Genomic DNA, 22,949 nt, shown 5'->3' with positions numbered 1-22,949 from the left:
GCAGAGACCCAAGTACTGGAACCATCATCTGCTACCTCTCAGGATACATATTAGCAAGCGAGGCGGTGGTGGCGGGGGCAGGACTCCACCACGGAATGCAGGCATGCCAAGTGGAGACTTCTCTGCCACTTAAGGAGCATGAGTGGCACTGGAGGCTTAAAGACCCAATCTTGAGCAATGCAATATCCAGTCAGTCTAAGGTGAATTAAGTATGGGTTTCTGAGAAGGTCATCTGGAATAGCAGTTTGTTCTGTAAGTCAGGGTGTGTGGAGCCAGGGGTTGTCATGAGAATAATATGCAAAGTGGGACATTCCAAGTTGAGAACCTCATTTGCCTCTTTGCCACATCAACGTCCTTTGATACTACTGCAGATGCAAGGACTATCATTGAGGCCCCAGCCAGGGAATCAGGAGACTTTTGAGATTTTTATGATTATTAACCTTATTTTCTTCCGCACCACTAAACCACAGCAGAGGAGGATCTGGGAGGATTTGAACACCTGTCTGTTGGATCCCTCAGTGCAGGTTTAAACAATCATGTTTAGTACATACTATAACGTCTCCATATTTTCTATATGCCTTTAAAAAACAGATTTACTTATTTTTACTTAAAAGGCAGAATTACAGAGACAGGAGGAGAGACAGAGAGAGAAGGAGAGACAGAGAGAGAGAGATCTTCCATCTGGTTCATTTCCCAAATGGCCTCCATGGCTGAAGCTGGGCCAGTTTGAATCCGGCATCCAGGAGCTTCTTTTGGGTCTCCTACATGAGTGGAGGGACCCATGGGCTCGGACCTTCTTCTGCTATGTTCCCACATGTATTAGCAGGGAGCTGGATTGAAAGTGAAGCAGCAGAGACTCAAACCAGTGTCCATATGAAATGTTGGCACCACAGGTGGAGGCTTAACATACTATGCTGTAGCACCAGCCCCCAATTTCTGTATTTCATTTTGTTATTCCTCAAAGCACAAGTTATTTCTTCAAGTCCACTATTTTAACATCCAAATTTTACTTCCAAATGTCTGATCTACCCCAAGGCACTGAAATTCCTTGTGAGATTAGAAGTCCTGACTCTTTTTTATGCAATTACTATTATGACATGAGTCTGTATGTACTAAGGCAGACCCTATCTTACAAGACTTGTGGGCAAGGGCCAGTGCAATGGCTCAACCAGCTAATCCTCCACCTGTAAGTGCTGGCATCCCATATGGGCACTGTTTCATGTCCTGGTTCTTTTACTTCTCATCCAGCTCCCTGAGTGTAGCCTGGGAAAGCAGTCGAGGACGGTCCAAAGTTTTGGGACTCTGCACCAATGTGGGAGACCCACAAGAAGCTCCTGGCTCCTGGCTTCAGAGTGACTCAACTTTGGCTATGGCAGCCATTTTGGGGATTGAATCAATAGGTGGAAGATCTTTCTCTCTGTCTCTTCTCTCTTTAAAACTGCCTTTCCAATAAAAGTAAGTAAATCTTTTAAAAAAATGCCTAGGGCCTGGTTTCTTGAGGCTAAAGTTCTCGCCTTGTGCATACCAAGATCCCATATGGGTGCAGGTTTGTATCCTGGTGGTCCTGCTTCCCATCCAGCTCCCTGCTTGTGGCCTGGGAGGGCAGTCAAGGACAGCCCAAAGCCTGGGGACCTTGCTGGCTCCTGGCTTCAGATCAGCTCAGCTCTGGCTGTTGCAGCCACTTGAGAAGTGAATCAATGGATGGAAGATCTTTGATCTTCCTCTCTGTCTCTCCTCTTCTTTGTATATCTGACTTTTCAACAAAAATTAAAAACAAATCTTAAAAAAAAAAGGCTTGAGGACAATTGATAAACTCTTTCATTGTATTTCTGAAAAAGACCTCCAAGCCATCAGTGTATCGTTTTACATAGGCAATAACATCAAAGACATGTCAAGGGAGCAGGTAGGTACTACTGGGACCACACACTGGCCTGGGCATCAGAAGACTTGTATTCTGGTCCCAGCTTTGCCTCCAGTGGGACGTTTGAACTTGCTTCAGTCCCCTGTACAAGTTGGACCGATGATCTGGTGAGAAATAAATGGTTAGGAAGTGAGAACAGCTCTGAAGTGTGGCTGGCAAGCAACAGCAGGGTCGTTCAGGGTCCACCCAGAGCCTCTAGAGTTGCTAGCCAACAGCCACTCTTCTTTCTGGTCCTCTCAAAAGGCATTGCTGAGGGGTTTTATTGTAGCGTATGTCCTAATCCTTCCACAGACCAGACAGTTGGTCTTTTCCCGTTTATGGGCTTGTCAAGAGCTAAAGTAACCAGGCCAGCTCTCCATTTCATACATCAAAACTTAAGGACTTCAAATAGCTATCATTTCATTATAGCAATTCTCCTTTATTAGTAGGTGATTTTTCCCCCCAGCAATAAGCATGCTAGCAAAGTTAGATGAAGGGGAAAAAGGATTATTACACCCAACAGGCCAGGTAGCCATCTCCACAAAGAACTGAGAGCCAGTAGGAAATCCATCCTAAGACATTTCGTGGAATTATAGGTAGTACTGACTCAAATATATATACATATATATATATATATATATATAAAGTTTTTCTAAGAGATTAACAATAATAGTTACTAATAAAGCAGGATAACTATAATAACATACTGTAATACATGCATTTAAAACATAAATTATTTCTAGAATCTTCTAATATTTTCAAATTTCAGTTAATGGTAAGTCACTGACACCATAAAAACAGAAACCACAAATAAGGATAACGAAGGGTTACTATATGGTTCACATTTTTATGTGTCATTTATTTCATTAAATTTAGGCAAGCATCCACCAGATACTTATGTTCCATGTGTTATTGGTAGAAATTGCTGTGTGGCATTCCATTGACATACAGGCAGGTCTGAGGGTTCCGGAAGACTTCATTCACATATTTGATCCTCTAGTATGGAAGGCTGGGCGTGGCTGAGACAGTTAACTGATGCAACCTAAATGTGATCTTAACATGGCAGGTGGCTTAACTTCCTTGGCACCTCAGTGCTTCCTGAGAGGGTATTCTAGAATCTTGGGGGGACAGTGCAAGGCTACTTTGACCTAACATCAGAAGTTCTAGAATGACACTCTGCCACATTATGTTGGTCAATCACAGCATTAGGTAAACCTGAATTCAAGAAGTAGGTAATCACAAGCCAATATACACCCTGGGAGGCTGCGGTGAGTAGTCAAATGGTGGGGTCCTGCCACCCACCGTGGAAATCTGAATTGAGTGTCTGCTCCAGCCGGTCCCATCTCTATGAGCCAGTCGAGGGAGCTTTCTGTCTGCCTCTCTATGTATCAACTGAATTTTAAAATGAAGAAGAGGAGCAAGAGGAGCAGGAGAAAGAGAAAGGAGAAGAAGAAGGAAGAGAGGGAGAAGACAAAGATGGAATTCGATAATACTTCTCACTGGAGGAGAAGCAAAAATTATGTGGGTTTTTTTTTTTAAGCTGTTGTATCTAAAAAGGAAAACGAAAAACAAAACAAATTAAAAGCAAATAAAGAAGGAAGCACCACCACAACAAAAAAACAAACAAAAATAAATAAAAAGGGAGATGAGTCAGCAGTGAATGTTCCTTGAGAGAAGATAAGAAAAAAAGTTGGTAAATGTCAACAAACCGCAACAAATGCAGGGCTTTTTGAGTCTGAGGGGTCAGCAGGGAGAAGCTCTTAAGGCACCTGTCATCTGATTGGCCGCTGCTGCTCTCAGCAGCCCTCTGAAGTGCCAAGTCCCCATGAGTAAGCACTCAATTATGTAACAGGGGACGCGGTGACGCTGGCAGTGAAGTGAATGCTGTGAATGTGACAGAGGAGAAACCAAATCAGGCAAGACCAATGGCCTTTCTATTTCCTGCCACTTCCTCCCTCCCAGTTTTTTATCAAAGAGCCCGCTCTTCCCACTTCCAAGTCCAAGGGCTTTAGGTTACATCCTCCATCCAGGGAACCTGCACTTCTCATCCTTTGTCTTGTGTTTTTGTGACCTCTGCGTGTCTTTCTCCATGATGGGAACGCTTGAGAGGAAGAAGCACCACCCTTTGTACTCCATGGGTGCTTGGGGCCCTTTGTTGTGGGGGAAGAGCAAGAGCATGCAATGCAACTGACCAGAAATGAGCAATTTTAAAAGGATTTCCGAAAGCTAAGGGAATGGCACTTCACTGCTCCAGATAAAACAGTTTGGGTACTCCAGTCACCAGCTGGCTTTTGTTGAGTGTCACCAATCAACAATCAGGTAGGTTATGTATGGAGCAGAAGGTGAGTGAGTAGTCTCTAATAACTTGTAAATAAGGAAAATAAGATAATTCCTTGGGCATTAAATGAATTTGATTGGTGAAAGTCCTGGTTTAATCAATGATCATGACCTGAAGAAAGATTGCTATAGCTGAACAAAGTGGCGAGTTAGCAAGCCACACACAACAAAAAAAGCAATTGGCAGAATGCATTTAGTCTACCCTCATCCACAGTAAAGGAAAGTTGAACCTGGAGTTTTGGACACATCTTAGCAGTTGAAAGATTCCTTCTGTACCAAGGCAGGGAGAATTCATTTGGCTCACACACAGCTGGAATATCCCTCAAGGATCAGTCAGTGGCTATCTAATTGGAAAAGATCTCTGAGAATTTGGCCACATTTTATTTTATTTATTTATTTTTAAAGATTTATTTATTTTTGGGCCTTGTGCAAAGATTTATTTATTTTTATTGCAAAGGTGATCTATAGGGAGAAGAAGAGACAGAGAGAAAGATCTTCCATCAGCTGGTCCACTCCGCAAGTGGCTGCAATGGCAGGAGCTGAGCCAAACTGAAGCCAGGAGCCAGGATCTTCCTTTGTGTCTCCCATATGGGTGCAGGGTTCCAGGCTTTGGAGCATTCTCTGTTGCTTTCCCAGGCCACAAACAGGGAGATGGATGGGAAGTGGAGCAGCTGGAACAAGAACTGGTGCCCATATGGGATCCCAGGCATGCGATATGAAGATTTAGCTTCTAAGCTATTGTGCTGGGCCCTGGGCCACATTTTGATTTTATATATGACGTTACTTTAAAAAAAATGTGGATGAAAATGGGCTTGGTGCAATGACTCAATTGGCTAATCTTTCCCTTGCACTTCCAATTTAGCGCTCTGGTCATACACCTGGGAAAGCAGCATTTTCCCAGACACGTTCAAGGCAAGGACTTTAGTTGCTAGGCCACCATGCCGGGCCCTTGGGCACCAGTTCCATAGCCATCATCTAAGATATCCCATGTGGGTGCCAGTTCTGATCTCAGCTGCTCTGTTTCTGATCCAGCTCCCTGACGATAGCTTGGGAAAAGCAGAGAAATATGGCCCAAGTGTTTGAAACCCAGCCACTCACATGAGAGACCCAGGTGAGACTTGCAGTTTGGGCCTCACTCAGCCCTGGCCATGCAGCTTCTTGGGGAACGAATCAGCAATAGAAGACCTCTGTCTCTCTCTCTCTGTGTATGTGTTTCTTGCTCTCTCTGTAACTCTGACTTTCAAGTAAATAAATCTTTTTTTTTTTTTTTTTAATGAGAAACCCATGGTAGTTAGGATCTAACCTCACTTTAAATATGAACACAAGAGATTTTGTGCCTGGTTTTAATATACATTGAACTTTCTGCAAATGAAAGTACCCTGAAAATTATGAAACGATAGGAACACAAAGCATTTTGTGCATATCTGTAAGGAATGAGCATACCTTGTGGTGTTTGACAATCTGCCAAAGTTATTCAACAGTTTTGGAAAATCTGTTCATGAGATTAAAAAAAATACTTTATTTATTTGAAAGAGTTGCAGAGAGAGAGTGTGAGGGAGAAAGAAGTCTTCCATCCACGAGTTCACTCAAAGCTAGGCGGGTCCAAAGCCAGGAGTCAGGAACCTCTCTGGGTCTCCCATGTGGGTGCCGAAGCCCAGGCACTTGATCCATCCTCTATGGGCTTTTTAGTCCATTAGCAAGGAGCCAAGTGGGAAGTAGTGCAGATGGGTCATGTTAACTGGCATTCATTTGGGATGCCAGCCGCTTTACCTGTGATATCACAATGTTGGCCTGTTTTTCTTCATTTTAACAGTAAAACCTCACTCTAGTAGGAGGTGAAGCCTTGTTACCATAATATGTGACATATATTAGAGCATGTTTCTGAGTTTCCACCTCCTACATGTGATGACAAGAATTTTCCCTCTCGGCCCGGCGTGATAGTGTAATGGTTAAGGTCCTCACCATCAACGGGCCGGGATCCCATGTGGGCGCCGGTTCTAGTCCCGGCAGCTCCACTTCCCATCCAGCTCCCTGCCTGCTGCCTGGGAAAGCAGTCGAGGACAGCCCAAGCCCTTGGGACCCTGCACCTGCGTGGGAGATAGGAAAGAAGTTCCTGGCTCCAGGCTTCGGATCAGTGCAGCACCAGCCATTGTGGCCACTTGGGGAGTGAGTCATGGGACGGAGGATCTTCCTCTCTGTCTCTCCTCTTCTTTGTACATCTGCCTTTGCAATAAAATAAATAAATCTTAAAGAAAAGAATTTTCCCTCTTGTATATTCATTTTTCGCTAAAATAAAAGATGGTTATAGACCCTTGCTCTGGAAATCAGGGTTTTGGAAATGGTCTCCCTGTTTGCAATTACTTTGTGTGACAGTGCTTTCTTGACTCAGCTCACCAGAAGCAGGCCCACAAGGACACCAGTATCATCATGGGCGGTTCCATGTCAATCACTCGGCTCCACAGAAGTTCTTTGTAATGCACAGATCTCTCTTCTGATCCGTGCAGGGGCCATGCTCCCAGTTCACCCTACCTTAATTATCAGGTGTGACAGACCATATAGCTTTGGACTTCCCATTCCAATTAGCTGAATTAACTTGGGACGAATCCAGAAGCCAATCATCTTTGATATCTGGACAAAACATCAGATGGGCAGGGAGCATGACACAGAGGATAGAAAAAGCATAAAGGAATGAAATTCGAATTTGGTAGAGGAGGAACCCTGAGGCTAAGGAGAAATGAGGACCAGCATGGGAAAAACAAAACAAACAAACAAACAAACAAAACAAAAAACCAGCAGCAAACTCTGGCTAGGACGCAGGCTAAGCCTTCAAGCCGTGCGCGGACTTTGGTGTGGTACGTGGCCGGGGCCCCGCCCGGCAGCGCTGGTTCCGCCCAGCCCCACCCGGCTCCTCCCACGCACGCCCTTGCCACTGGCACAGCCCCGAGCCAGTTTTTTGCTTCCTGCTGCCGGGAATCCAGACGCTCCACGCCAGGAAGGGGCGAGCCCAGGTAGAACGGGTCCCGACCCCCACGTCTAGGGCGCTGGGCTGCGAAGCTGAGAGCCGGGTGGGAAAGGCCCAGGGGGCCCTGGGACTCGGGTCTGACAGCAACCCGGCTCGGAGTGCGGAGTGCGCCTGCCTGGCTCCTCCCTGCGGCTCACTCGGGCAAGGCAAGGCGTGTGCCCAGTGAAAGCTGAGGGAACACGGGCTTGAGGAAGAGAAACAAAGTCAAAAGCTGTCCTCGTCCTTCCTTGCCCTGGTGTGTGCCGGAAGGAGAGTTTGTAGTGACAGAAACTCGGGATGTGCTTAAGTTCGCTGGAGTACGATACAGCCGCTTGACAGAGCGAGGTGGGAATTCGTGCGCTACAACAACGAGGTCCCCGAGGTATCCTGCGTGTTACAGTGTGAGCCGTGTGTGTAAAGCAGAAGACACGGGTGGCGGTGGTGGAGGCAGGGACTACATGTTTATCAGTGGCGAAAGGGGCTGGGACAGCGCACAACTAATGTAAACTGGCCAGCTCTGGAGCATGGCGCTGGACCTGCGGGGAGATGTTTAACTGTCCTTTGGTGGATTTGGCAAATCTCCTTTCACAAACTGCAGAGGGCAAAAAAAAATTTTTTTTTTAATTGTTTTTATATTTCTGTTACTTTCTGTTTTGACTTTTTCTCCTTTTCTCCATCCCCTCTTCTCTCTCTCTCTTTTAAAATCCTGGGTTAACTCCTGGATCCCTCAGGCCTTCCCTTGGGAACTAACTGACCCTTGCACAAGGTGAGGAGGAAGCAACCCCGGAGGCTGACTGCACCATAGTGAGGAGGCTGTGCAGTGTTGTCAGGGAGGACGTGGTCTTGTCTGATCCCGGAGAGTGAGTCCTCACAAGTCCTGGACAGGTTCTACCCTCCTCTGTGTGCTCATTCTCATGAAGGTTTTTAAATGGTTGACTTAACAATATCATCGCTAAAATATTTAAATGTCATTGGGAGCTAAGCCTTTGTTCAAATAAATAGGCAAACACATTCAAGCATTCTGTCACACAAAGATTCCTATTTTACAGTTTATGGAGATCCTTGGAGACCTAAGAATATACTTCATGGTGTTGCTAAAAACAGAGAACAAACAGTACAGACACAGGTGTTTCCCCACCCCTGTGGGAAAGCTTCATAGCTTTTATAGGTTCTGAAAAACTTCTGTAGCCCACTAACTAGGAAGTATAGAAACCATAGTGAACAAGACTCAGCAGTCTCTGCCCTCAGGACTTTACTGTTTAGTGGGACAAGAGGCAAACAGGTGTTCCCCTATGGTGTTTGTGAATACCTGGGGAGCATCTAAGCAGACTGGAGCTGGGTGTCAGCAGAGGCTCTGGAAGAATTTCTATGAAACCAAGGCCTTGAGAGGGAGAGGAAAGTAGAGTCGGACGAGGAGGAGTTGAGGTGCTGTGGTGGTGTTAGAAGGAGGAGTGTCTTGGGCATTGGTCCATGCAGAAGATCACAGTCAAGTGTAGCCCAGCCACTCATCAATGCAAAAGAATCCATGTGGTTGAAGCTTAGAGTGCTTAGACGGGAGACCAGAAGGAGCTGAAGTAGCAGGTGGGGGGTCCGAAGGCAGGATGTGTGGTGATGCTGGGGATCCAGAGGGAACAAGACAGAGAAGCACCTGGCAGCAGGGAGCTTTATTTTTAAAGACTAATTTATTTGAAAGGGAGAGCTAGAAAGAAAAACAGAGAGAACTAGCCAAAGGGCTGCAATGGTCAGGTCCGGGCCAGGCCACAGGCAGTATCCTGGAATTCTGTCCGGGTCTCCCACATGGGTGCAGGGCCCAAGGACTTGGACCATCCTCCACTGCCTCCCCAGGTGCATTAGCAAGGAGCTGGATCGGAAGTGGAGTAGTCAGGGTTGCTAGTATTAGAAGTAGTGGATTAACTCGCTGTACCACAATGCCAGCCCCCATCAGGGAGTTTTATTTCAGAAGGAAATAAACTGCTTCTTTTATTTCAGAAGGAACAGTGAAAAGCAGGCAAATAAACCAATATATAGTTATAAGCATATATACGTATGTATATATAAAGAATAATAAAAAGGGTAATTTAGTGAATGGTGACTGGGTTATATGTCAAGGGCGTGTCTTACATCTACATAAGATCTCCACATGGAGCAGAGTGTTTCAACAGAACTGGAGGTAGGATGGATGGAGTTGGGTGGCTGTGGGAGACCTTGAGCATGTAGAATCACAGCATTTGGTAGTTTGTTGAATAACAATAATCACCCCCACTGACTGAGCACATTGTAGTTTTAGGCTTCGCTCCAAGTGTTTCATATATTTTTCCCTCATTCCTAGAACAGCTCTGTGAGGTAGGCATTTTTCTTTATTTTGTAGATGAGAAAAGAGAGGGTCACAACATTTAACTGGCTCAGGATTCCGTGGTGAAATAGCGAGGATTCCAACTTAGATGTGTCTTATTCTAAACCCCTTCAAAAAGAAGGGGGCAAAAGAGAAGGAATGCATGGGGGCAGAAGTTAAGAGTACAGAAAGATGGTGTCTGTGGAATCTGTTGACTTTTGGTTCCTTTATGTCATTCAGCTGGAGATAGTCAATAGGCACATGGGTTAGAGAGTATGGAGCTTCCAAGAGAAATTTAGACCAAATACAGATCCAGGAAAAAACTTGTGAGCTGCCAGCACAGAAATGTTATTTAAAGTACAAACTAGATGAGACCCCTCTGGGAGAGTGTATAGGTGGATTAGACTAGAATTGTAAGGTGCACTAGCATTTAAGAAATGACCAGGAGGGCCTGGAGCAACAGCCTAGTGGCTAAATCCTCACTTTGCCCATGCCGGGATTCTATATGGGCATTGGTTTGTGTCTCGGCTACTCCACTTCCTATCCAGCTCCCTGCTTGTGGCCGGGGAAAGCAGTCGAGGATGGCCCAAGGCCTTAGGAACCTGCAGCTGTGTGGGAGACCTGGAAGAAGCCCCTGGCTCCTGGTTTTGGATTGGCTCAGCTCCAGACATTGTGGCTACTTGGGGAGTGAATCAGTGGGTGGAAGATCTTTCTCCTCTCTGTAAGTTTGCCTTTCCAAAAATAAAGAAATCTTTAAGAAAAGGAAATGATGAAGAGAGAGCTCTCACTTGGGGCATAATGCCCTGCTTTCCCAAGCTATGCACAGGGAGCTGGATAGGAAGCGGAGCAACCAGTACTCAAACTGGCACTCACCTACATGGGATGCTGGCACCACATGTAGAGGCTTGACCTACTATACCGTGGTGCTGGCCCCTAGGACCATGATTTTTCTATTCATGGTAATAATAACCAGAAGTCTACTAGTTACTCAAGAGGACAGTGCTGCTTTTTTTTTTTTTTTTTTTTTTTTTTTGAGTTGAAAGTCCAGGAATCAGATTATAAACAAGGCCCCACCAGTAAGTCGAAATCACATCAGTGGAGGGGGCGGTGCTGCCTTACATTTCCATGAGAGACATATCCATCCCTCCTTAGCTATCATTGCTTGTGCATGTGTGATTTCACTCTCTCAAATGCCTCACATTTTCTCTAATTCCTTGCTGTAAGAATATTCTTTGGATGGGGGCCAGTGAGGTAGCAAAGTGTGCTCATCCTCCTCCTGTCACTGCAGCATCCCATATATGAGCACTGATGTGCCGGCTGCTCCACTTCTGAGCAAGCTCCCTGCTAATGAACTGTGAAAGCAACAGAGAATAATGTGGGTTCTTGGGCCCCTGTATCAACATGGGAGATTCAGAAGAAACTCCTAGATTCACACTTTGGATGAACCCAGCTCTGACTGTGGTCGCCGTTTGGGGAGTGAGACAGAAGATGGAAGATCTTTCTCTCTGCCTTTCTTTGCAATTCTTTGAAATAAAATAAATCTTTTTTTTTTTTTTTTTCAAGAATGCTCCTTAGATGAATCCAGTCCTGGGGCGGGGGTAGGGGAGAGTATTGTCTGCACGTGGCTGTTGTTACCACGAGGGCTGTGAGAAGGATGAAAGGCAGCCTGGTGCTCATCACTTCTCTTTCTTTCCTTCTAGGCATATGCCAGTTGGACTGCAGCCATGGAGAGACTCCGTGGGCACGGCTCAGCCCTCCCAGACGTACTGTCCTTGGAGAATCGGTGTCTGGCTACACTTCCTGACCTGAAGGCCACAGGGAGATTCCATGGGCATGGGTCTGCCCATCCAGACATCCTATCCTTGGAGAACCGGTGTCTGGCCACACTTCCTGTCCTGAAGGCCATGGAGAAAGCACACGGGCATATGTCTGCCCGCCCAGACATCCTCTCCTTGGAGAACCAGTGCCTCACCTCCCTCTCCAGGTTGGAGAGTATAGTGTCTGCCAGCCCCTTGCTTCAGTGTCTCCAGCCACTGCACACGATGTCAGCTGACGGATGCAGCCTGAACACCAGAAATGCCTGGAAGTCTTGGAGTCTCTCTGAAGGACAAGACCTTGGGTCTTCTCCCGAGGCCCTGAAGCCCACCTCTGCCACAGAGAAGAGTCACACAGCAGCTTCGGTAAGAGTTCCAGGCAACTTCTCTTGACTCCAGCTGTGTCTTGTGTGCTTCTCTCTGGCTCTCAGTGCCTCAGTTTCCCTTTGAGCTGCTGTATGCTGGGTATCACATTTCCTTAGAACCACTTCCTGAGTTGCCTTTTCCCCTGGGCATGTCTTCATCAGCATCATTATTTGTTGTATGTTTGGCACCAGAGAGAAGAAAATAGGTCCTGTCCTTAGTACACACCTGCTCCCGAGAGCTTGGGCAGAGTCAGGCCAGTGCTTCTGATACGAGATGTGTCAGATATGAGATGTATCTGTTAAACTGGGTCCTGCTCCTGCATCCATGTGGGTACACATTGCTTTTTATAGACTTGGGGTCTGGACTGATGGAAAAGGTGAATCTAAGCCCGCACATGGTGTCTACCAATGAAAGACAACCTGCCCAAGACCCAACACTTTCATGGCCTTCATTTACTCTCCCCGAAAAGGCAAGGAGTGACAATCTACCTTCTTAGGTCATTGACAGAATACTAGCTACTCCTATATTATTCTGCTTTAGGGCTTTGTAACATGCAAAAAGTCGTAGAGAATATAGTTGTTTCATTCAATTTTCCAACAGCCCAGTCAGCTAAGTGGCAGTGAAGGTGAAAGCTCAGGTTCAACTGAGCCCAAGATTGCTGGAGGACTGATGTGGGAACTGGTTCTTGTTCTTGTTCTTTTTTTTTTTTTTTTAAGATTTATTAATTTTTTTATTGCAAAGCAAATATACAGAAAGGAGGAGAGATAGAGAGGAAGAGCTTCTGTCTGATGATTCACTCCCCAAGTGGCAGCAACGGCTGGAGTTGTGCCGATCTGTAGCCAGGAGCCTCTTCTGGGTCTCCTTCATGGGTGCAGGGTCCTAAGGCTTTGGGCCACCTTTGACTACTTTCCCAGGCCATAAGCAGGGAGCTGGATGAGAAGTGGGGCTGCTGGGATTAGAACTGGTGCCCATATGGGATCCTGGCATATGCAAGGTGAGAACTTTAGCCATTAGGCTAGTGTGCTGGGCCCAGCTCTTGTTCTGGCTCCGCAAACATTTGAAAAGCATCCCTGGGGCTCAGTGAAGGGTTCTAAGCTTCCAGATGAAGACATCAATAAGGAGATAAAGGCAGCAGAGGAAGATCACAAAACATCTGTGTGCAGGCTCTCAAGGTTGAGTAGGAGAGTAAGAGACGTGGGATGTGCGGCAGAGAGAGGAGAGCATTTGATCAGAGAAGCGGCAGATGAATGCTGTGCTAAGAAGGGAGAGGAGTTCATGTGTCGTAGAGGTGGGCCCTTCCTCTCTGGGATCCACCTTCCGATTTCTGCATCTAAGAAGCTCTGTGGGTACTTCCTGTGACTTGTAACTGCTGCCATCTCCAGGGTCATTGGTCCTATTTGAAAGAAGATAAAAAACTGGAAGAGGCGAGCGGAGCCGAGGCCCACATGCCTGTTTACAGTCTGAGCCTGGGAGACAAGGAGGAGGTGGAGGAGCTGGCTCCGAAGCTCGCTGCCGCTGGGGACGCTGTGTCTCATCCTGAGCCCACCGACCAGGTCCTTCAGGAAAAGAAGGTGAAGGATCCAGATCAGAGTGACCGTGGGGGAGGGGAGGTTGGGGACAGGGCTGCTTCCAGATGGAAGGGGAGGCAGGGAAGCGACGCGACCCAGCTCTCATTTCTCTCATCCTAAACCTCCTTTGTAACCTTACGGTTGCACATTTTCCCCAATCTAGGGTTCCATCCTCTCTGTGCTTGATTTTGAGTTGTTCTGTGTGGATGCTTAAATGGGTCCTGATTGCCACTGGCCGCCTCTCTTCTCTCTTTTCTCCAATTTCCAGATGGTTCTCATGAGCTTGCTGTGTTCCACCGTGGCCTCGAATGTGAACAGAAAAGATAAAACTGACAGGACACAGGATTGCATCTTCCATGTTTGCGAAGAACTTGCCGCCTTGGAGCCTGAGTTCATCCTCAAGGTATTGCTGGGTGGAGCAGAGGGTGGGTGTGGACATGGGGGAGCTGATTCTAACTTGGGCAGGAGTGGCTCCTAGCTTGCTCTTGGGTGGAAGGAGCTCCAACTTGGGAGGAAGTGGAATCTCTGGGTGAGTCTGAAGCTTAGTTCTGGGATTCTGTGAAGAGTGAGCAAAGAAGAGACTGGGAAAGACACACTAAGGTTGTCAACAGGCTGAGCATGCCAGGCTGGTGGGGATTGAGGGTCAAACTGAAATCTGGAATGCTTTCCAAAAGTTCCTGTGACTGCACCTGGAAGGTTTGGCGTTGTGGCACAGTGAGTTAAGCTACCGCCTGTAGTGCTAGCATCTCATAATAGCACCAATTCAAACACTGGCTTCTCTATTCACACTCTAGCTTTCTGCTAATGCAGCTGAAAGAGCTTCAGAAAATGGCCCCAGTCCTTGAGTCCCTGGTCCAGCTCTGGTGTTTTGGGGATAAACCAACGAATGGGAGAGCTCTCTTTGCCTCTGTCTCTCTCACTCTGTAACTCTGCCTTTCAAAGAAAGAAAAGGAGGTGTTTGGTTTTTTTTTTTTAAGATTTATTTTTTTTTATTTGAAAGGCAGAGTTACAGAGAGAGAAGGCAAGACAGAGGGAGTGAGATCTTGCATTCATTGATTCACTCCCCAGATGACCACAGTGGCTGGAGCCGAGCTGGTCAAAAGCCAGGACCTTGAGTCTTCTTCCAGGTGCAGGGGCCCAAGGATCTGGGCCATCCTCCACTCTTTTCCCAGGCACACGAACAGGGAGCTGAATCGAAAGTGGAGCAACCAGAACTCGAATAGACACCCATATGGGGTGCTGACACTGTCGGTGGAGGCTTAAGCTATTAGGCCATAGGACTACTCCCAAGAAATAAATCTTTCTAAAAAGACACCTGAAGTAGTAGATAGTGACCATTTCAGAAGCAGAGAAGAGGGGGGAAATTTTCTGTGATTCTTTGGAAGTCAGCAGGGCCAATTAGCGTTTTGTATCCCAGGTAGGTTTTTGACAGATGTTGATGTGGGGGATTTTCCAGAGAAAGGCCCCTGGCTGGCTTGGATGCCAGTTAGCAGAGCTTGTGTGGGAAAGGTGGAAAGGAACTAGATGACAGGACTTAGAAGGTTCAGCCAAAAACTCATGGGTTTGTGTTTTGTGGACCATCTGGGGGCTTAGGAAGGGTTTTATGCAGCTAGACCCAGCTGGCTGAGGGCACGGACTGTTTGAAGTGGCTGACCAGCCAAGCTCCCTCTCTCTCTGTCCCAGGCAGCTCTCTACACCAGGCAGCAGCTGAACATCCGGGATGTGGCCAACCAAGTCCTGGCTACTGCTGCCTTCCTGCCGGCCTGCCGCCCTTACCTGCGCCGATATTTCTGTGCCGTTGTCCAGCTGCCCTCTGACTGGATCCAAGTGGCTGAGTACTACCAGGTACAGCACTTGGGTCCCTGGTCTGCGGCCCCCACCCGATGTCCTCTCTTGGCTCAGGCATCCCTGGAGAACGCTCGGCCAGCCTGGCTTCCCTTTTCCTCTGCTCACGCTCCTCCTGGCTCAGCCTGGGTTGGAATGGCGAGAGATGTGCAGCTTCTCGCTGGGCCAGATGTGGTTACAGACTCAGATTGAGAAAGGCTGGACTCAAGCCTGGGAAAAAACCCATCTTTTTCTGGATCTCACGTTCTTAATGAAGAAAACAAGAATCAGGGACATCTGCTGAGTCACCCAAACACCGCAGAAATTGTGATGTGGGAAAAATTTGCTCTCTTATCTGTACTACTCTGGGAGCCCAGGAGATGGCCTTGTAGGTTTGGAAGGGCCTGTTTGGGTCTTGCTAATGATGGTATTTCTGTCGCTGGCTCGCACTCTGTCTGACAGAGCCTGGCTGGAGGAAATGAGAACAAGCTGGTAGCCCTGCCCGCCTGTCTCCGTGCTGCTATGACAGACAAATTTGCCCAGTTTGATGAGTATCAGCTGGCTAAGTACAATCTGCGGAAGCACCGGGCCAAGAGCCGTCCCCGCCGGCCCCCACGCTCTCCAGTGAGTCTTGGCCTCAGTCTTCCCGGTTAGCCATCGGGGCCTCTGTCTCTGGGGAGGAACTGACCCTGGGAGGGAGGGCAGGGGCTCTACATCCAGCATCTGCTGAGGTCCTGTGGTGGGAGCCAAGGAGTCTCAGAAATGTGGAGGAGCCTGGCAGAGCTGGGGGTGCAGTGCAGGGCGGGCATCTTGGTTAGAGGGCCTGCTTTTGGCTGGCAGGAAAGCCCTAGGGCTGTTGGAACGGGTCTCCCCTGGGAGACGCTCCTTTCTCGCGTTGAAACTGCTTCCCCTGTTTCTACAGAGGACCGAGTGCCCGTTTTCTGAGAGAAAGAGGAACGTGCCGAGGTGCCTCCGGCTTCTGAAACAAGAACAGAAAAAGGTGAATCCCTTGTGTCTCAACTGACCTTCAGACATGAGCTGTCCAAGTTCTCGTTGGAGGGTGCGGGCGGCACGTGCTCATTCCTGGGCTGGAGAATCTCAGATTGCAGTCAGGTTCTTCCAGTACTACGGGAGACTTATTTGTCCCCCCCCCCCCACTTTCCTTGATAATATATTTTATTGATAGGTGAACTGGCCAGTAGGACAAATGAGTTAGAAACATGAGGAGGGTTGGGCATTTCAGGCAGTGATTGGAATGTTTCTGGTTTGAGTCCCAGCCCCACTTGTGATCCAAGTTCCTGCTAATGTGCACTCTGGGAAGGCAGTGGGTGATGGCTCAGTGGCTGAGTGCCTGCCACCCGTGTGGGAGACCCAGCTGGAGTTCCTGGCTTTAGCTTGGACCAGCCTTGGCTGTTACGGGCATTTTGGGAGTGAACCAGTAGATGGAGTTCTCTCTTGCTCTGTCCCTGCCTCTTTCGTTTTTTTCCTCTCTCCTTCCTCCTGCCCTTACTTTACAGACAAAATGAAAAAAAATAAAAAATAAAAAATAAATGGTTATGAAATATCTGCCTTTCATAGGAAAAATTTTAAAGTACACCAAACCTTTTTATTTTGATGGCAAATAAGGCATTGCAGAGAGCAGTTAAGAGCATATAATGTGGCCTCAGCTCCCCTACTTTCACTTACCTTCAGCCCTTGATGACTGTGAGGCCTTGGCTGGAGGCCTTAACTTCTCAATTTCCTCTGAAGTCCAGTGGGGAAACAGCAAAATGTACATTGAGGGCTATTATAAGGATTACATTTTTAAGATTTATTTTATTTGTATTGGAAAGTCAGATATATAGAGAGGAGGAGAGACAGGGAGGAATATCTTCCCTCTATTGGTTCACTCCCCAAGCAGCCACAATGGCTGAAACTGAGCCAATCCGAAGCCAGGAGCCGGGAGCCCGGAGCCTCTTCTGGGTCTCCCATACGGGTGCAGGATCCCAAAGTTCTGGGCCATTCTCGACTGCTTTCTCAGGCTGCAAGCAGGGAGTTGGATGGGAAAAGGGGCTGCTGGGATTAGAACTGGCGCCCATATGGGATCCCGGGCATGCAAGGCGAGGACTTTAGCCACTAGGCTACTGCGCCAGGCTCTTGTTACTCTATTTAAAGTGTTTCTCATGTCAGCCATGACATAGGAGTTAGCTATCACCACTGTCATCATGATTAAAATAGATTATTGGGAAAGTGTAAATTGGTATAATAATAATAAAAAAACATGTTTTCGGTTGGCCAGCTGGTTTTTTTCCTCCCATTAATGTACTGTGTGCTTAGCTCTTATACTCTAGGAGCCTCTGAAAGCTGCCTTTTTTCAGCTTTGGAACCCCACACAGCTTACGGTGTGTGCTTGCTTCCCTTTACCTGTTCAGCTCGAGGAGGCTTACCTAGGGTTGCTCTTCCCTGTCCCTCCCTCTGAGAACAAGGATGTTCTCTGTTCGGCCCATCCCTGTGTTGTTTTTTGCAGCCAGCCACCCCACGTAGCCTCTGATAGTTCAGTCTTGTGTAAACACAGCCCAGTGGACTTGCCTCCGGCCCCGTAAACACCTGCTCTCCTGTGCTCATTGTGGGTGCTCTTATTGCTGGACATCTTTCACTCTCTGTTTCTACTCTGCTCAAACCGAGTTTGGGAGGAAGAAATTACCTCATAGGTACAGCATGATCTTGGGTTCTGCTTTCTGAAGACAGTGATGATAGACATGGAAGAAATGTCCCCCATGGGACTGGGGGCTGGGGGTGTTTCCACAGTTTGAAGCAGCCTACAGTCATGTGGCAGCGAAGACTCCATCAAGGTTCACCTTGAAGAAGCTGGTACAGCGATTGCATATCCATGAGCCTGCTCAGCATGTCCAAGCCTTGCTGGGCTGCAGGTGAGGAGCTAAACCCTGCTCACACATCTCATGGCTTTTCAAGGTCATGGCCCCACTTCTGGTCCACCCTAGGGACCTGTGCTGGGGTAGATGTGGGCTGTGAACATGGTTGACTGCATGTGGGTGACTCAACTTGCCTTTTCTTTCTCCCACCAGCTGTGGAATGATAGACTCTTTCTCTGTTCCAGATATCCCTCCACCCTGCAGCTCTTTTCTCGGAGTCGCCTGCCTGGGCCCTGGGATTCTAGCAGAGCTGGGAAGCGGATGAAGCTCTCTATGCCAGAGACCTGGGAGAGAGAGCTGAGCCTGCAGGGCAACAAAGCTTCCGTCTGGGAGAAACTCATTGGTAGGATGACCTTGACCATTGTGTTTTAGACATTGGGTAGAAAGTTTCCATGTGTGATGAGGTTGTTCTCTCACTGCTAGTTCCGACCCTGCAGTTGAATAGATTTGGAAGGTTTCTCATTGACTGTACCAAAGTAGACAGAGGAGCCTGCTTTGAGTGATGTTGGAGTTACAGGTAGGTCATTATTCCAGATGTAGTTAGGTGACCTGCAGATTATTTTTGTTGTTAAGATTTGTGTATTTAATTACTTATTTGAAATATGGAGTGATGGGGAGACACACACATACATCTTGCATCTGCTGGTTCACTCCCCAAATGCCCACAAAGGCCCAGTCTGGGCCATGTCAAAACCAGGAGCCAGAAACCCCATCTAGGTTTCTTACGTGGGTGTCTGTCTGGGACCCAAATGCTCGGACATCTTCCACTGCCTTCCCAGGAACACGGCTGGAAGTAGAGCAGCTAGGACTGAAAGTGGTGTGCCAGTGCCACAGTTGGTGGGTTAACTCACTGTGCCACAATGCTGGCTTTCTGCACCTCTGGCTGCTGCCCTGTTTAAGCTTTATCTGAAAAACTGAATGACAGAGAGATGACACACACACATTACATTCAGTTTTCCCTTTCTCTGTTATTTTGTTAATTAAAAAAATTTCAAATATTTGTTTGAAAGGCAAAGTTACACACTTTGAAAGACAAAGTTACAAACACACACACATACAATGTTCCATCTCTTGGCTCACTCCCCAGATGACTGAGATGGCTGGAGCTAGGCTGGTTAAAAGCCAGGAGCCAGAAGCTTCCAGCAGGTTTCTCACATGGGCGTAGAAACCAAAGCAAATGGACCATCTTCTGCAGCTTTCCTAGGTACATTAGCAAGGAGCTAGATTGGAAGTGGAACAGCTGGGATGCAAACCAATGCCCATTTGGGATTGTGCCATCATAGGCAGCAGCTCTACCCTCTAGGCCACACCTCTGATTCCTATTTTGTTAATTTTTACCTATAGAGTGCTCTATTTTTACCTAATTTCCGTGATGTTTCCTCTTTTGTTTTTGAAAAAGAGTCAGATTATATTGTTGAAAATCATCCGACTTTGGAGTTTTCTGTTGATTTCATTAGTGGGAGCTTCAGGGTTCAGATTGCCTTTTACCCCATTTACGTGTGCATCCATGGATGTAGGTTTTCGCTGCCCTTGTTCATTCATTTTTCTGATCCCTGTGCCCCATCTGCTGCAGATGACGGGAAGCTTCCCTACATGGCCATGCTCAGGAACCTGTGCAACCTGCTGCGGGTGGGAATCAGCGCCCGCCACCATGAGCTGGTCCTACAGCGCCTCCAGCATGCTGTATGTGTTTGGGGTCAGGGTGGTGGGGTGAGGCCCTGTGCTGAGACAAGGTGTGGAGCTGCGGTTGCTGCTAGGAGGCCAGGGCTTTCCAGGGGGCCGAGGAAGGTCACACTATTTTCATGAGAGCTACCAGTTGGGTTGGCAATGGAGATTGGGTGGGGGAGACAGGGCTGAAGGTTTAGTCCTTCCTTTGGGAAATTATAATGGGGTTTTTAAATTTCTTCAGCCCAGTGACTTCCTAGTAATGTAGCTTACCCGACAGGGAGTCAGATATGAAAATGACATGCCTCCTTGTGTCATTTTGTTATCTTTATTCACCTCTTCTCATCCTTTAAAATGACCACTTTTGGGGCCAGACCTGTGGCATAGTAGGCTATATCTGCCAGTGCTTCCAGCATCTAGCATGGGTGTTGATTCAAGTCCTGGATGCTCCATTCCAGCTCTCTGCTTATGGCCTGGGAGAAACGTGAAGAATGGCTCAAGTCCTTGGGTCCCACACCCATGTGGGGAGACCTGGCTCTTAGCTTTGCATTGGGCCAGCTCTGGCTGATGCATCTTTACGGGGAGTGAATCATTGGATGCATGATCACCTTCTCTCTGTCTCGCCTTCTCTCTGTAACTTTACCTTTCAAATATAAATAAATTAATTAAAAATAAAAGATCACTTTTCTCCTTCCTCCATTTCTCTAAGTCCCTCTTGTCCTTCCTGGCCTTCCCACACGCTCAGGGAGCTGCCGCCTCACCCCCGACTCTCTCAGCTCACATATTGCCCGCTCCTTTGCTCACGTCCCTTCCTCTGCTTTGCAGAAGTCGGTGATCCACAGTCGGCAGTTTCCATTCAGGTTCCTCAATGCCCATGATTCCATCAATGTCCTGGAGACTCAACTCAGAAATAAAGGTATTCACTTCTTTCTTCCAACTCTTGTCCTCCTGTCATGTCTGGGAGGGAAGGACACAGCAACTTTGATATCGTTGGCTTCTCCTTGCCTTATGTGCCTGCAGTGGGGGTGGGAGAGAACAGAACTCAGATGCTTGCAGCCCCAAGGGTTGAGACTCTGGACACAATAATGGCAGGGCAAGATGATTGAATGGAAGCTTCTGGTCTCAGATATCTGTCTGTTGCCACACAGCATTGCCCTTTCCTTCCAATACAACATTGATGAGGCGGATACTGATTAGAACTGTAAGAGATGACGAGAGGCGCACCCGCGCCCGTCCTCATGTGTTTTGCAACCCGAGTCGTCAGCAGCTTCGGGCAGCAATGGCGATCCCTGTGTTGTACGAGCAGCTCCAGCGAGAAAAGCAGAGACTACACAAAGCCAGGTGTGTGCCTCAGCCGGGAGCTGACAACAGGCACCAGGAGATGGCCTGGTGGGATTTGGGGGTTGCCTGAGAACCCCAGTTGTGTTTCTGTAAGGATGCTTGTCAGCCCTCTGCATGCCTTGGACTTGCCTGGTTGCAGTAATCTTATCCATTGCCCTGCAAAACTCATCTTTAACATTGTCCAGTCCCGGTCTCCTCTACCCGTGCAGGAGGCAGGCAATGGCCCAGGGTGGCAGTGCTGAAGGAGGGAGGCAGAGGACCCTGTCACCCAGTGGCAAGTGCACGTCTTCCCATCTGTCTCACAGTGGCAGCTGTCTGAGTGCCCGTGTCTGTCCTTCCTGCCCACAGGCGGTACACCTATGACAGTGACATGTTGGAGCGGTATCGACAGGCCCTGGAGACAGCCGTGAACCTCTCAGTGCGGCACAGCCTGCCCCCGCTGCCTGGCCGCACCCTCTTGGTCTATCTGGCTGATGCTGATGCAGACAAGCTGTGTCCCAAGAACAACATACAAGGGGTAATGAAACAAAAAGCATCTTCCAAGGGGTTGAATGCTGTTCCCAGCCCTGGTTCTCCAAGGCAAGCACACTGCCTGGAATACATGGTGTGAATTTGCCTCTGAGAACTGGATTTGTAAGACAATTCCTAACATGTGGTGTCACCATGTCCATGGATTATAACAGCCACCTATCACGTGTGGCTCTTACTTGACACCCTCTAAATGTCTGTCACTGAAAATATGTCTCAGTTTTACCTCTCTGCCTTCCAGCATTGTTTTTGAGCAGAGATCTTCCCTCCTGGTTGCCTGCCACCCCAGCTGGCTTTCAGCTGGTTGCTGGAGACACCCTCTCCAAATGGGGACCCCGTGTCTTTTTCTGAAGTCATCAGTGGGGTCTGGTTCCCAGGGCTGGGCAAGCCAGGAGGGGATTTCAGAATTAGGGCTTTGTTGCCCCTGATGCTTGTCCATCAGCCGCCGATGAACTACGTGCTGCTGCTGCTTGCCATGATGGTCGCGAGGGCGGAACAGGTGGATCTCTTGCTGTGCGCTGGAGGCACTCTGAAGACCGCGGTGCTTAAGGCAGAAGAAGGCATCCTGAAGACTTCCACCGAGCTCTACGCTCAAGTCCAGGTCAGACGGCCAATCCCACCACTCACAAATGCACGGGGTATCCAGGCCTGGCATTTCTGATTTCCCAAGATAGCTGTGCTGTCACGTCCGTTCCAACCACACAATGTGAGTCTCTTTTCTTAAGGAGCTGGAGAAAAAGGATGGTTGGTCCGTGCATACTTTTGAGAAGTACCTGTGCTCCCTAGCTGCCCGAAGGGTCCCTGTGAGTACTACTTAGTCCCTCAACAACCCTCCTGTCCTCACATTTTTCTCCACAATGGATGTATCTCATTTCTTGTTGTTGTAATGCTGATTTTTCAAAACATGTACAACATCGATCTAGTGCAGTGCTGGTGAATTTTTCACCCTGCCTGTCTTGGAAGGATTAGTTTAAAAATCAGCATTTGTTGATCTCCACGGTGTGAGTTGTCCTGTACAGATTCAGGCTGTCCACACGGTGTCACACGGAGTTGGGAGGCAGTGCTGTGCAGCACACCACCGCGTATCATTTCCTTGCTTCTAGCATGTGGAGGTGCATCAGCTCCAGCGCCGATCACAGTCAGGTGAAGTAAGCAATCAGGAAGGGGCAGGTTTGGAGCATCGGATGCATTTGTTTTTAAAGTGATTTATTTACTTCTAAGCTTTTACAGTTTAGTGTTTAATAGTGACCATGTTAATTACCAGCCCTACAGGAGCCCGTTTTAGTAGACACCACTGCTCCTACCCTACCACAGGGTCTGCAGCCCTGGAGCATCAGAGGTCGGTGGCTGTTTTTTTTTTT

The 22,949-nt window shown here is 47.9% G+C and overlaps 1 protein-coding gene across 2 annotated transcripts in view; it reads left to right on the top strand.

Moving 5' to 3' along the window:
• Positions 1-4,086: 4,086 nt before the first annotated feature.
• Positions 4,087-22,949, top strand: part of TEP1 (telomerase associated protein 1) — a 40,088-nt gene continuing 21,225 nt past the window's right edge. The window contains exons 1-15 of one of the 2 annotated variants that reach the window (XM_058666134.1): positions 4,087-4,242; positions 11,271-11,750; positions 13,133-13,321; positions 13,587-13,721; positions 15,002-15,163; positions 15,605-15,766; positions 16,065-16,142; positions 17,930-18,051; positions 18,240-18,397; positions 19,628-19,737; positions 20,545-20,635; positions 20,868-21,060; positions 21,409-21,577; positions 22,031-22,189; positions 22,314-22,391. In XM_058666134.1, the coding sequence (XP_058522117.1) occupies positions 4,231-4,242; positions 11,271-11,750; positions 13,133-13,321; positions 13,587-13,721; positions 15,002-15,163; positions 15,605-15,766; positions 16,065-16,142; positions 17,930-18,051; positions 18,240-18,397; positions 19,628-19,737; positions 20,545-20,635; positions 20,868-21,060; positions 21,409-21,577; positions 22,031-22,189; positions 22,314-22,391 (2,298 nt within the window). In that variant the 5' untranslated portion in view covers positions 4,087-4,230. Of the gene's footprint in view, positions 4,243-7,155; positions 7,246-11,270; positions 11,751-13,132; positions 13,322-13,586; positions 13,722-15,001; positions 15,164-15,604; positions 15,767-16,064; positions 16,143-17,929; positions 18,052-18,239; positions 18,398-19,627; positions 19,738-20,544; positions 20,636-20,867; positions 21,061-21,408; positions 21,578-22,030; positions 22,190-22,313; positions 22,392-22,949 lie in introns of those variants that run through there. The other variant, XM_004584885.3, reaches the window with a different exon arrangement.

The sequence above is a fragment of the Ochotona princeps genome, chromosome 6 (genome assembly GCF_030435755.1).
Source record: "Ochotona princeps isolate mOchPri1 chromosome 6, mOchPri1.hap1, whole genome shotgun sequence".
Taxonomy (NCBI): Eukaryota; Metazoa; Chordata; class Mammalia; order Lagomorpha; family Ochotonidae; genus Ochotona; species Ochotona princeps.
Note: the sequence above shows the minus strand (reverse complement) of the source record. Positions and strands in the feature narration are given on the sequence as shown.